The sequence below is a fragment of the Denticeps clupeoides genome, chromosome 3, assembly GCF_900700375.1.
Source record: "Denticeps clupeoides chromosome 3, fDenClu1.1, whole genome shotgun sequence".
NCBI lineage: Eukaryota > Metazoa > Chordata > Actinopteri > Clupeiformes > Denticipitidae > Denticeps > Denticeps clupeoides.
In genome coordinates, this window is record NC_041709.1 from 18,524,456 (window position 1) to 18,539,058 (window position 14,603).

Sequence of the window (14,603 nt, forward strand, 5' to 3'; positions counted from 1 at the left end):
TTCCTGTATCCTGGCTTTGTCTTTCACACACTTAAGTGTGCGTACACACACACACACACACACACACACAGCATTTCCTCTGAGTAAGCTTAGTCTCATATGACTGACTGAGACCTGGGATAGACACACAATCGTTCCTTTGTATCTAGAGAAGACATGAGAAAGCCCTCCTACACACACAGACAGAAAGAGAGAATGAAACTCTGCAGCTGTTCTCTGAGCTTTGGAGAAGTTTAACTTGAGGAAAAGCAAATCTATAACATGTACCATCCAAAAATGGAGCAGTGCAACCAAATTCTACTGACCTCAGGTACTGATTTGTCTACATCCTTCTGAGCTCTGCAGTTTGATAAAAAAAAAAAAAAAGATCAGATTCAGAATGTCAATAACTCAAAATCCACCAAATGCAGTGTTGATCATGTTGGATCACTGAGCATCTGACCCCTGCACTATATACTGCGCATTACATGTATTTATAGAGAATTTCATAGTGAAGGGTTAAAAATAAAAAGCATTTAGCGTTTTCACATATTCATACAGAGCTCAGTTGTTTTCATGGCCATACATTTACTTCTCAAGATCCAGAAATACAAAGACTGCATAGGAAGCTACAGCTTAGTTTGTTACACCATTTGAACATCACTGTGTTCTGAAGCTGGCACACTTCTTCCTCGCAGCTACTGTGTACAGTAAATGCAGAGAGAATGAGACTGGACGAGTTTGAGGGGTTTGGAAGTGCAATTCCAAACTTTAAAAGTGCATGTGGTCACACACTCGAAGACTGGTTCAAAATGGTTCATCCCTTACAAAGAGGATGCGACATAGCAATGGTGTTAAATGTTTTAGCACAATTTGGGCTTGTATGACATATCTTACCTACAGCAAAAAGACCACAAAAATTGTGCTCATTTCATGAACAAGTATCCAGCTTATTATATTAGATAAACAATAAATGTGATTTAAAAAAAAGAGTGAACATTATCAGACTCAGCCCCAATTCCAGAACAGAGATATATTTTACAGGAATCAACAAGCCTGATAATTCAATTAACTATTATGTAACAATGGACTGGAAACATGAAAATAGTTGTATTTTATCTATATACATTTAGTGCGTTAGTATGAATCACATGTGCATAAAGAGAACCTACGCCATGTAGGTGTTTTGTTAACATTTAAACATTGTGTGCCCCAGAAATCCCAGATATCTAAAATGTAGTTGGATTTACACTTCCTTGTACCCATGTGTGTGTGTGTGTGTGTGTGTGTGTGTGTGTGTGTGTGTGTGTGTGTGTATATATATATATATACACACACACACACACACACGGTACAGGCCAAAAGTTTGGACACAACTTCTCATTCAATGTGTTTTCTTTATTTTAATCACCATTTACATTGGTAGATTCTCACTGAAGGCATCAAAACTATGAATGAACACATGTGGAGTTATGTACTTAACAAAAAGTGGAGATCTGGCCTCCACAGTCACTGGACCTGAACCCAATCCAGATGGTTTGGGGTGAGCTGGATCGCAGAGTGAAGGCAAAGGGGCCAACAAGTGCTAAACACCTCTGGGAACTCCTTCAAGACTGTTGGAAAACCATTTCAGGTGACGACCTCTTGAAGCTCATGGAGAGAATGCCAAGAGTGTGCAAAGCAGAAATCAGAGCAAAGGGTGGATATTTTGAAGAAACTAGAATATAAAACATGTTTTCAGTTATTTCACCTTTTTTTGTTAAGTACATAACTTCACATGTTCAAGTTCTGATGCCTTCAGTGAGAATCTACCAATGTAAATGGTCATGAAAATAAAGAAGAGAAAATGAGAAGGCGTGTCCAAACTTTTGGCCTGTACTCTGTGTCTGTGTGTGTGTGTGTCTGTGTGTGTGTGTATATACTTTCCTGCTAAATTCAATCTGCACAACTTTTAAAGTCAGATGATCACTGTCGACACAACACAATGTTTTATCAGTAGAGTGATGTACTGGGTCTTTATAGTGACACTAAGTAAACTACTATGTGACAAAAAATGAACTGACATGCACAGGCAGTATAGTTGGTCTCTTCCACAGACACCATTGGAAGTCCATGTATCCCGTGTCTAGTCCTTTCATTGGCTGTAGCTTGGCGACTCAACAAGATATTTAGCAATATTCAGCATGACTGATATCTGGTGTTTCAGGACCTGCGTGTGATCTTTTAGAAACAGCAGCCAATCAGAAGTGCATGTGAAGTGGTTCTAATTGTTAAGTGGTAACTTGGCTGTTCGTGTGGTTAAGTGCTCTTCATTTGTACTTTCCCACTATCATTTCCTGATTTGTAGCCCTTTTCACAGCAATATATTCAGTCTAGATCAAAATTCGACATTAAAACAGGGCTTTATTCAACCATGAGGGTAAAATACATGTGCAGTCTGCAATGGAACCTGCTGGAAGTGCAGGAGAATGTTGGTATTTGAAGAGTTTGAACATCCTCTGACTTCACTCCAGCATGATGTCTTTGAGATTCTCCTGAAGAATAGTGTCCTTGACGGCGTGGAAGACGAAGCGAACGTTTTCTGTGTCAATAGCTGTTGTGAAGTGGTGGAAGAGTGGTTTCCCACGGTTGCGCCGCCGGTGGTTGAAGCATTGCACCAGGAACCTCTGCACATCCTCCAACTTCCTCGGATCTCCCCGGAACTCTGGAAAGTTTTTTCGGATGTCGGCCATCTGCACCTTCTCCGCCAACAGGTCAGTCTTGTTGAGGAACAAAATGATGGATACGGAGACAAAGAGCTTGTTGTTGACTATAGTCTCGAAGATGTTCATGGACTCCACAAGCCTGTTGGTCAGTCGGTCCTCCATCAATGCCTGGTTATACTCACTGGATGACACCATGAACAAGATAGAGGTGATGCCGTCAAAGCACTGGAACCACTTCTGCCTCTGGGAGCGTTGCCCACCGACGTCCACCATCTTGAAGGGTATCTTCCGGAAGACAAACTCATGCTCCACTATGCCTTTAGTGGCTTTACGGGCCAACAAAATATCTTGCTGGCTGGGGATGTAGTTCTTGGAAATGAAAATAAAATGGATAAATCACCAACAATTTTATTAGAATCCACATACAAATTTTACCTCTGTCATCTTATATTTAGGGTCTAGACCAGGGGTCTTAAACTCAAATTTGCTGAGGGCTGCCGGAAACAGAGTCTGGATGAGGTTGGGCCACATCAGGTATTCCACAAAAAAAGCTTTGTTAAAAATTTGCTTCTCAAACATCATTATTAAGAGTTCTTTAACTTCCGTGACCTTTCACTCTCTGCAACAACTGCACCGAGGATAATGAACAGCTCGGTAGTAGCCTAATGGGTAACACACTCACCTGTGAACCAGAAGACCCAGGTTTAAATCCCACTTACTACCATAGTGTTCCTGAGCAAGACACTTATTCCTAAATTGCTCCAGGGGGGGACTGTCCCTGTAACTACTGATTGTAAGCCGCTCTGGATAAGGGCGTCTGATAAATGCTGTAAATGTAAATTGCAATCTTTTTTTTTGCGCTTGATGTTCACGTTCATGTCGGGATAGCGATCTGTTCATTATACGCCGAAACAGCGAGACACCGTTATTTAGTGCCATTTAATTTTTATAATGGATTCAGCGGTGTGTCCTAGCACACTGTTGACTTTTTAACCATGGTGGGTAGGCTCCAGGTTGGAGACTGATTCCAAAGCAGAAATATGGACGGCAGCTATAGCCGAGTGGCCGTATCGGAGGTCCAGTCCTCCTGGTGACATTGTTCCATTGACATCGGTGTTGGTAGTTAATCTGATTAATCAACGGAATTTGCAGACTTATCATGATAATCATACGCATGAAAAGTGCCGATCATATCGCTGTCAACTTTCAAACAAATCAGCCCATTCAACTGATGGAAAAACTAAATACAATCCATATGACGCCGAATCAAACACCGGCGAAATTGATTTTAAGTCAAACATGCTTTTTTCAAACACAGTACGAAGTAGTAATTCTATGATTGCTATGAGATGTTACACGGGCGCTTGTGAAATACTTTTCAGCTTGCACCAAAAAGGAACCTTCCATGCAAATCATGGTAAAGGGTCAGACCAGGGGGAGTTATTTATTTCTGGGGAAGAAAAAAAATTATTTACCCTTGTTTCAGCAATTTTTCCAATTGAAAACTCAAAAGAAGTTGTTAAGCATTCACATAAAACTTGCAGGCCGCATTAACATTAAACTTTTATATCATCCCGCAGGCCGCAACCCCTGGTCTAGACACACACAAAAAAAAACAATAGTGGTTGATGCAGTCAAATGTGATATTTTAAAGCACATTTTAATGAATTAAAAAAACAAAATGAAAAGGTTTGTATTATATTTAGTCTGACATGGTTAAGTAAGCATATTTACATTTAAAAACGACTGACCGGTTAATTTAATAGACGCACTCACCAGCTGGCTGATTCGCTCCAGATTGTCCAAAAAGTACTTCGCTGATTCGCTCTGAAAGGAGAGAAGAGAGGTCTTAATTCCTGTTATGATGTCACATCCCATCACAGGCAAGCGCTTCCCTCCCCCATCCCATTCCTGGCATGTGAACAAACACAAAAAACACGGAAAAGCAGCCTCTCACTCACACAGTCGAACGAAAAACAATGCGCTTGGAGCTGCAGAGATTTTTCTTGATCATACCTAATATACATAGTTGTTATAAACATGGGTGCTGTATGAACAGATGCTAAATGTTCATTTCACTTTTTCTTGTTTTATCGATTAATTTCATTTTTTTCTGTTCTTGATACTGATGAAGATGCCTCTTATTAGTTTATAAATTCATTTAAATTAATACACATATTTAATAAAAAAAAAAAAGGAAAAGGTTAATGCAAACACTGTACAGACACAAGACATGACATCACATGACTTGCAGGAACACAGTCAGGGTGAGAAACCAGGGTGTATTTTCAAAAGGCTTTGTGTGTGTGTCTTGCCGCACACTGTCTGAACAGGAAACAGCTGTGTCTGAAACACTGGGCGGGATTAAAGAGGCAGCGCCAGGGAAAAATTATGGAGTCAGGAGACAGGATTCCTGGTCCACTCCAACACAGACCACCCTCCTCACAAACTGAAACAGACCAAAATAATAAAACCATCCATTCTATTCAGCCATGGCTCTTTAATGCTCCTTTAATTTGCTAAATTTATTTGAGGGAGAGATTTAAATATTACATAACGGGAAAGAGGAGGCAAAGAGCAATATACAATAACTTCAAGACAGAGAACATATACACTCTGGAAACAGGACCCCCTCTGACCTTACTTATGACCCACAAAATGCCAGAAAACAAAGATAAAGTCTGTGACAGCGAGAGAGATGGGGAGGGGGGACAGGGAGAGACTTTGGTTTCCCAGGCTGGATAAAAACAGAAAAAAAAACCCACCACCACACACATCCGGCTTGATCATGATGCATCAGAAGATTCAGACGCATACTATTCCACAAAACACACACACAATAAACAGCTGAAAAACGCTGCCTTTCTTTTTGAATGGCAGCCGGTCCTTGTGCATTGATTGTTGAATATTATAATAATATGATCATGTTGACTGTTACTACACTTTATTTAATAAAAAGGCTATAAGCCCTTTTTTACCAGTTTCAGCTAATTTAGATAAAAGCTTATAAGAACAATTGGAATTTGGATTCAAATGTAATCTGTAGTTTATTGAAGAATGTTATATTTTACACATACACAAGTCCATCGACTGAGAAATAAGCAGAGCTGTATGTGCAAAGCTAGTTTTATATTGAAGTTCCAGTTCAGTTAACTGAGGGATCGGCTTTGTGCAGAAAGCTGAGAGCACAAATAAGAGACTATTTCAGACAAACTGTTTAAACCTCAATCTTAATAAAATAAACACTAGGTACTGGCGCAGGCCGTCTCTGTGTTAGAGGGAACATTGCAGATTACAGGGTAGAAACGGAAACTACTAAACCTACAGAAGACAGGCAGGGAGAGAAAGAGAGTGTGTGTGTATTTCTGAAGCCGAGGCAGGTCTTTTTTTGTAGATTCTATTTTAGAGTTCCTTCCTGAGAGGGAAAACAGAGGGGGAGAGAGAGACAGAGATATTGCAGAATGTGTTTTCACCAGCCTGACACACTGAATTGTTCTCAAGACACCTCTCTTCACACACTTCATGCACACATTATCCTCATCTTCACGTTTCTATGTAATGTATATATTGTAAACGTGTGAGCCTACCTCTAAACTTAACAACCTTAAAACCTTACTCTCTTTGTTCAGTTTTATTAGTTAGGGTTAGTAAATTATTCCCACTTAAAAAATCTTTGTGAAGACATGGCCCTCAGTAAAACATAAATACAAGATCAAACACACACACACACACACACAAGTACATCATGCAAATCCTGGTAATATAAATGCCATAATATGATCTGGCCCTGAGCATGATGTCTCTGATCACAAGTGTGTGTGTGTGTGAGCGACTGACAGTAATGCACGAAGTCTGACGTTCAGGTCTCTTCTTGAGTTACAGATGTTTCAAACACACATTCTGTTCTTCTAATAAAACTGATGTAATTGCGATCTCTCTTCAACCAGCAACCAGCCTCTTATGTGGTTTTCTGTTTAAAAGCAGTTTGTGTGTGTGTGTGTGTGTGTGTGTGTGTGTGTGTGTGTGTGTGTGTGTGTAAAAGAGAGAGAGAGGGTCACACTGAAAAACAGCGAATGTGAATGAGACTGAATGAGTGAATTGATGTAAAAAGACAGGGAGCACGGACAAAAAAGTGTGCGTCAACAGCTGAAGTCCAAAACACTATCAAAAAGCACAAAGCCGCCTTTACTGCCAGATCAAAGGTGCGTACATAGCCTTGTGTTTTTTGGTGAATCCTCATATATACTTGCAGTTTAGTTTCAGCTCTAAGCGTTAATACTTGAAACCACAATGCAAACCAGACCCTCCCATTGGTTGCATGGTAATTTCTGCTTAAGGATGCAAATTCATAAATACAGAAAAACATTAAAGGAGTGCCACTGCATGCATACTTCTAATCCAGCCAATACATGCCTGGGAAACTTCAGCTTCTTACTTTACATTCATTTAGCTGATGCTTTTTGAAGTCAAAATCAAACATCAGAACAACGGCAGAGCATGGAGTGAGCACAAATGCAAATTAATCCAGATTTAGCCCAAAAATTTGGGACGTCCTGGATAATGAGCAACAGTTGGCATCAACATGAATATCATTATTATTCATTCACTCTAAACTGATTAAATATATGAAATATCACAGAAGATTAATTAAAGTATTCTGTTATTATCTGTATTTTAAACACTGTAAAATGTAATGGCTGAACACTTGCATATTTTTTCTATTCTAAAATCATATTTCTGTTCCATGAACTACATTACACCCAAACCCCTTTTTGGACGATTTTAAAGCCTTGAGACTTGAGTTGTGTCATATTAAGATATACAGATATAATATGTAATAAAATGTAACGTATCGTGTAGCACCAGTGGTGTGACAGTGGAATGTTGTTTGTATGTGAAAGTGAAGTTGAAATTGGGATAAACAGCAAGCACAGCACACGGTGCCACAACAAAATGTGTCCTCTGCATTTAACCCATCACCTTTAGTGAGCAGTGGGCAGCCATGACAGGCGCCTGGGGAGCAGTTTGGGGGGACTGTGCTTTACTCAGTGGCTGGTGGTTCGGGATTAGAACCCACAACCTTCTGATTACGGGTCCACTTCCGTACCCAATATGCCTCCACTGCCCCATGGTATGTTAATTTTAGTGCTGCACGATTAATCTAATCGCAATCGTAATCGCGATGTCAGTCTGTGCGATTACATGAACGCAAAAAGTTGCGATTTAAATGTGACTTGTTTGGTCACATGACTTTCGATTCGGTTCAATGGAGACCTCAGATTCGTGATTCGCATAGACATATTGGTACACGTACGTCAACGTCACCGTCATATTGCGATAGGCTCTGCTGTGGCGTGAAGCATATACATGTCTATGGAGAGAAGTGCATAAAAATGCCTCACTCTTGTGCTGCTTGGGGCTGTACAAACCGCTGTATGCTCCAAACCAGATCACGGGGGATTACATTTCATAGGTAATGCTGGACAATTGCTTTGAATATATTTGGCCATTAGAAAATCCTGTTAGTCTTAACCTTAGCTAAGCTAGGCTAAGCTAGCGAAGCTATGCATTCCTGTGTTCAAGTCAGCCTCCAAACAACGTTTTGGCTAAACGTAGGCATTAACTATTTAGACTGTTCTTAGCTGTTTAGTTAACTTTTCTCAAACTTTGAAGGTTTCCTAAAGAAATTCACCTCAGTTTACAAATCTAAGCTAGCAAAGCTATGCATCCCTGTGTTCAAGTCAGCCTCCAAACAACGTTTTGGTTAAACGTAAGAACTGTAATACGGGATTTTATAATGGCCAAATATAATCAATACAGTTGTTAAGCCTTACCAGGGTTTGTCGTTCGACAGTAATGTTTTTTAAAGTAAAGAGTTTTTTTGTGATTATTTAATTTTGTAGAATATTGTATTTTGAAAGCACTGGGCATTTCAAGTTGTTATAAGTAGTTTGTATGTTTCACTTTGAAATTAAACATTTCACTATTAGTAATTTGTATGCGACTTTTCATTGATATACAAGCAAGTGCACTTTATCATATTGCAATCGCATAACACTCACACACTTCCAACATCTGTACTTGCCATCTGAAATGAGCTCCGGCGTGAATAGGCATCCTGTATCCCGGAATCCGTCCAGAGTGAGTCGAGGGCCTGCGTGTACAGCTGAAACGTGCACGGCTCCATGCGCACGCCCGGCCGGCTCTCGAACGACATCACAAACATGCCATGTTTCTCGTTATCAGGGTTCTGCCAGGGAATGGAGAGCTTGTCCCGAGCATCTACCAACACGCGCATGCCCTGGGAGAGAGAAGGGAGAGAGCGTTAACGTCAGTCCCTTTTTCCCCAGCTGTAACACACAGCTGTAAAAAGATGTGGCCAGTTAGCACACACATAACGGACGTTTACCACACACGCTGCGCCAGGAAAGCCACCAGCATTGTGAAGGACTCTACGCACCCCTCACATACACTCTTCACTCTCCTGCCAAAAAGGTACCCTCACTGCCAGACTGTGCAATAGCTTCTTTCCACAGGCCATCAGCCACCAAACACACTCCACCATTTATATGTTTAGAAAATATTATCTATTATTGCACAATTCCATTTTGCACAGCAATATTTTACTTTGCACATTTATTACACATTTCACCTTTTTAGCGCAGGCTGTCTCGTTGTCTGCATGTTTTTTGTTAAATGTTATTCTTGCACTGCCTGTGTCCCCAGTTTGCACGTTAGCCGCTTTGTGTTGCACACGTGCACTTTGTCAGTATGTAACGTTGTTTAAATGTTACATGTAGCACCAGGTTCCGTTGTTTCCTTTCACTGTCTAACATGTACGTAGCTGAAATGACAATAAAGCTCACTTGAAACATACACTATGGAGTGTGACACACCCAAATGTCCTAAAGTGTTTCCCACAACTTAAAACTAATAACTGATACATATATATGTGTGTGTGTGTGTGTGTATGTTTGTGAGAAACACTGATTTATTTTATACACTTTTCCCGTGCACCACATGATAAACAATAATGACATCACATCCTTTTCTCTTGAACTTCTGAACTCCTGCCTGACTTCTTGTCTCCATGGAAAACACTAGGTCAAAAAGAATTAAGAAATAGACATCTTGTTACACACACTCCACTCAAACCACAGCAGCCTTAAGACATAATAAAGCTTTAAAGATCACAGTGTCTTTCATAAACACACATACACACAGTAGTGGAAATAGCAAGTCTGGATATCCAGTTATCCAGACTTGCTCCGCACAACGTCCACTCGCCTGTAAAACGTTCCCTCAGCCGCAGAAACTTAAGGAAGCTGCCAAAGAAGGGAACTCATCGAACATGGCCAGTGATCCTTGAGAATACCATGCCTCAGTGTCCCGTTTATAACTTTAATCCCTGTGAACGTTCCAAATACAACATCCCGGCTACATCTGCGAAGGGTGACCTCTGACTTTCCAACACTGACCCTAATGCGACCCCATAAAGAAACACACACAAACATTCCCTGCATGGGGGCTGATCCAGAGCTCTGTGCACTTCTGGTGGTCAGACACATATACGATGTATTACAACGGCATATAACAGTACAATATTTTATTACATTATATTACATTGTAAACGTACTACGAGCTGAAACAGAAACCAAGATGCCCATGTTGCTATGAAAATCAAAAGGAAGTTCAGTTTCATTTCTAAACAGCTCCACTTTTCCTCAGAATTATTCAAGTTTCAACTATGATTGAAAATTTGCTCAAGCAGAACTCCTTCCGTTTACCTTCGTTTCAGGGTCACTGTAACCACGACAACAATAATGGCACCGTGATCAGGAGAAAATCAGGGACGGTTTGAGGTGGGAATCCCCGGCCCTGCCCACCCACTCACAAGCAATTACAGGAGCGAACCAAACCATTCCCAGAAAGCTGAAGGTCAGAAAAGACCGTGGTATTAATACAGCAGCTATGAGCATTCCCCAGATCTGTACATTGTTGTTACTTTAATTGTCCCGTGAATGGTCATTTGCTGATGTTTCGTACAATTAAGAAACATGCCAAGGATGTTATTGTATTGTTGGTCAGTCAACAAACAGTAGAATATTGCTCATTTTTAATTTTTTATTTTTTTTTTGTAATCTACCTGGGGGTACTACAAGGCAAAAAATACCTCACACTTCAGCCAAACATAAAGTGATTTCTACCGAACAACTTAAAAGGTCCCCTATTCATGAAAATGTCACATTGTGAAAACGGACTTTATATACAGTACAGGCCAAAAGTTTGGACACACCTTCTCATTCAATGTGTTTCCTTTTTTTTTCCTGACCGTTAACATTGGTAGATTCTCACTGAAGGCATCAAAACTTGAACACATGTGGAGTTATGTACTTAACAAAAAATGGTGAAATAACTGGAAACATGTTTTATATTCTAGTTTCACCCTTTGCTCTGATTTCTGCTTTGCACACTCTTGGCATTCTCTCGATGAGCTTCAAGAGGTGGTCACCTGAAATGGTTTTCCAACAGTCTTGAAGGAGTTCCCAGAGGTGTTTAGCACTTGTTGGTCCCTTTGCCTTCACTCTGCGGTCCAGCTCACCCCAAAACATCTAGATTAGGTTCAGGTCCGGTGACTGTGGAGGTCAGGTCTCCACTTTTTGTTAAGTACATAACTCCACATGAGTTCATTCATAGTTTTGAGGCCTTCAGTGAGAATCTACCAACATAAATGAAAATAAAGAAAACACATTGAATGAGAAGGTGTGTCCAAACTTTTGGGTTGTACTGTATATATAAAATCACCTTACATGTAATAACTGAATGCCTTCTTTGATGGGAATGAGGTTATCTTTGAATGGACAAGTAAATAAGAGGAACCCGCGTCCAGACCACACTCAGGTGGATGAGACGGGTGCGGGTTCCACCTCTGACCTCAGCCTGACCTTTATGATGTTCTCGTAGATCGTGTCCCGGAAGTCCAGCAGCGCCCTCCGGTCGAACTGCTCCCCGGTGATGATGCGGATCTGGGTGAGGAAGGTGGACTTGCCGCTCTCTCCAGCGCCCAGCAGGAGCAGCTTGACCTGGCGCCGCGTGGCGCGCCGCTCGCGCTCCAGCATCGCGTCGATCTCGCGGCTGCGGCGGCGCGCCGCGCGCTCCAGCAGCGCGTCCCGGTCGCCGCTCTTCCCCTTCCCGCCGCCGCGCTCCGCCACCGCCTCGGCCGGGAGGAAGCAGCGGCTCAGGCTGCGCACCAGCCCCGACATGTCCGGCAGCCGCGAAACGTTTGCAGTAAAAAAAAACAAAAAAAAAACAAAACTTCACATTCCCACGGGCGGCGTCACGGGTTTTAAAAAAATCTCAAACGAATCCCGGCTAACATGAAAGAAACGTTCAAAAAACGTCTACTGTGCTCCACGCAACATCCGCTCGCCGGTAAAAACGTTCCTTTAGCAGCAGAAACTTGAGAAAGTTTATTAACGCCGAGCAAACCGTCGCCTCAGCGCTGGCGGGAGGGTCTTTTAGTTGACTTTTGATGACTTGGGGGCGGGGTTTGGGGGGCGTGTTCAGCCGTACGTCATCATGTAGGCGGGTGGTTTGTAGGCGTCCGGTTTGAACGTATTCACACGTGACGCTCACCATGGGAAACCTTGAGCACTCTGAACAAGACCGGGAACTGGGAGATTATCGGACTACTGAAGATTTGCGTGTTTTGTATGTATGAGTTTGGTTTGTAGTAGCCCACTGAGTTAAACACTCGTCTGTGAACCAGAAGACCACAAAGTCACAGGTTCAAATCCCACTTATTACCATTGTGTCACTGTGTAAGACACTTATCCACGGGGGCTGTCCCTGTAACTACTGGTTGTAGGTCGCTCTGGATATGGGTGAAAATGCAAAACTGCAAATGGGTATCAGGTTGAGTTGAGGGTCACATTCATATTTATTTATAATAAAGTGAAGTGAGTGATACTGACATTTCTGTTGATTACAAACGTTTTCTAGTCTCACGTAAAATCACTATTCACAGAGCAGTTCACCAAAAAGAAAAATATTCCAGAAAAAAATACATCATCAATCACAGCAGCAAATGCAAAAAAAAAAAATTTAAACAGAAAATATTCATGCCATGATGTCAGGAAATCAGAAAGCATACCAGCAAATTAGAACATTTCAACAGAAAAAAACACAAACCAGAAAACATATCGCTAAATCAAAAGCATGCCAGCAAGATCCAGCCAACAAATCTGAAAGCACACCAGCTAAATACAAAACATTCTCGCAAATCAGTAAATGCAAAAAATGTGACAGCAATTTAGAAAACAAGGCAGTAAAATCATGCAAAGTCAAAACCATGCAGGAAAAACCAGAAAACCCTCCAACCATGCATACCTGGTTTCCATCTGTATTAGAGAAATACCTTAAATAGCATCTGAACTGTAAACAATTATAAATTGCACCTCCGGAACAGAGTGCATTGGTTCCTGGTCTGTATGGGATACTGTTTTGAAAGTAGTGCCATCTGCTGGTTTTCATGCTCAGCTGATCTGTGCATGACCTGTTACTCAGATTGTAGATGTCTTGTAAAGAATTAGGATCTGTCCAGAGTTGCCAGGTGCCATGTGTAGCTGCTATGTATTCTGTGTGTATATTTTGTATTGTGCATTCTATGTAACTATTGAATAACACAAAAGAGCTGTCCAGTCCTGAAACCAGTAGTGTGAAGAAGTTATACTGCTGCTTGCCTCAAAGAGCAGTGCACATGCAGCCCATCCAATGTAATATTGTTTTTGAAAAACAGCTTTAGAATTCCCCAATGATGCAGTAACAGTATTGTATGACTTCTAGTAAAATAATAATAATTATTATTATTAATGAATTTCATTCAAGTGTAATGAGTATTCTGCATTTCGTATCAATTTTGTAAACTTCAATAAGAAGTTTAATACTGCTCTAAATATTGATATTTATAATAAATAATTATTATTGATTACCTGGCAAGTTCATGAAAGCATCTGGAGTTTTTACCAGCAGTGTGCCCAGTTTACCACATTTTTTGACACGCGTGCCAATATGAAGAAAAAACATTGTGTCTTTGCATTTGCTTGTGTATTTTCTGATTTGTTGTCATGAATTCAGATTTTCTGCTGACCAGAAAACATGCCTCCAAATTCATTGCAAAATCAATTGCACATTCGAAATCATTCCAGCATATCAGAGAACATGCCAACAAAATGTCTTTTATTGTCATTGCACTGAAGCATGATGCTACATATGCAACAAAAGTTTACAACCTACATATATTTATTTGCAGAGGAATAACTAGATGAACATATTGTAAATAGTTGAGATTATTGCACATTGCTCAAGACTGGGGCAAACTGCATCAGTTTATTGCACATTGTCTGACACTGATAATGATATGAATGTGTGTATTTACTGTTTTTTTTGTTTTTTTATCAGATGATCCTTTTATTAGTCCCACAAGTGGGAAATTTACAGTCATTTTTAATCAGTCATGTGTCCAGTTCACACCTCTGCAAATATGACTTTGTGAGTAACAGGTGGGAACAGTACTTCCAGTAGGTGGTGCTGTGAGAACACGAACCGGGAGCTGTTGTGCAGGGAGGGGGGTTCCAGCTTATTGTATGTTCACCAAAGAAGCACAATTAAAGTGATTGTGATTATATTAAAATGGGACCAATTTCCTGGACATTTTTAGATCTTCATCGAAGTCCCTGAAAGTTGCTGTGTGTGTGTGTGTGTGTGTGTGTCCTCCCTCCATGGCTGCACCTGTTCTGGTTTAAAAACTCTGGTCCATTGATGGATCTTTAATGGCTCCTGCTTTTTAAGGCCTCTCTTGATTCCTGTTGTCATTGTGAAGAAAACAACCTTTATAAATGTCAGTCTAATCTTAGAGCA

The 14,603-nt window shown here is 40.8% G+C and overlaps 1 protein-coding gene across 1 annotated transcript; it reads right to left on the reverse strand.

Annotated features, from left to right (window-relative positions):
* Positions 1-1,807: 1,807 nt before the first annotated feature.
* LOC114785552 (guanine nucleotide-binding protein subunit alpha-12) lies at positions 1,808-12,186 on the reverse strand. The gene is made up of 4 exons (XM_028971885.1): positions 11,630-12,186; positions 8,770-8,985; positions 4,461-4,511; positions 1,808-3,053 (listed from the first exon to the last, which is right to left on the reverse strand). Exons 1-4 carry the CDS (start codon positions 11,945-11,947, stop codon positions 2,484-2,486), a joined length of 1,155 nt encoding a protein of 384 aa, XP_028827718.1. The 5' UTR covers positions 11,948-12,186; the 3' UTR covers positions 1,808-2,483.
* Between the last annotated feature and the right edge of the window lie 2,417 nt (positions 12,187-14,603).

Excerpts from the sequence above, each read along its gene's own strand:
- LOC114785552 (XM_028971885.1), bottom strand. The coding sequence starts at position 11,947 with ATGTCGGGGCTGGTGCGCAGCCTGAGCCGCTGCTTCCTCCCGGCCGAG. Across the intron at positions 8,986-11,629 it reads TCTACGAGAACATCATAAAG|GGCATGCGCGTGTTGGTAGA; the intron begins GTCAGGCTGAGG and ends TCTCTCTCCCAG. Across the intron at positions 4,512-8,769 it reads GCCGGAGCTCATTTCAGATG|AGCGAATCAGCGAAGTACTT; the intron begins GCAAGTACAGAT and ends CTCTCCTTTCAG.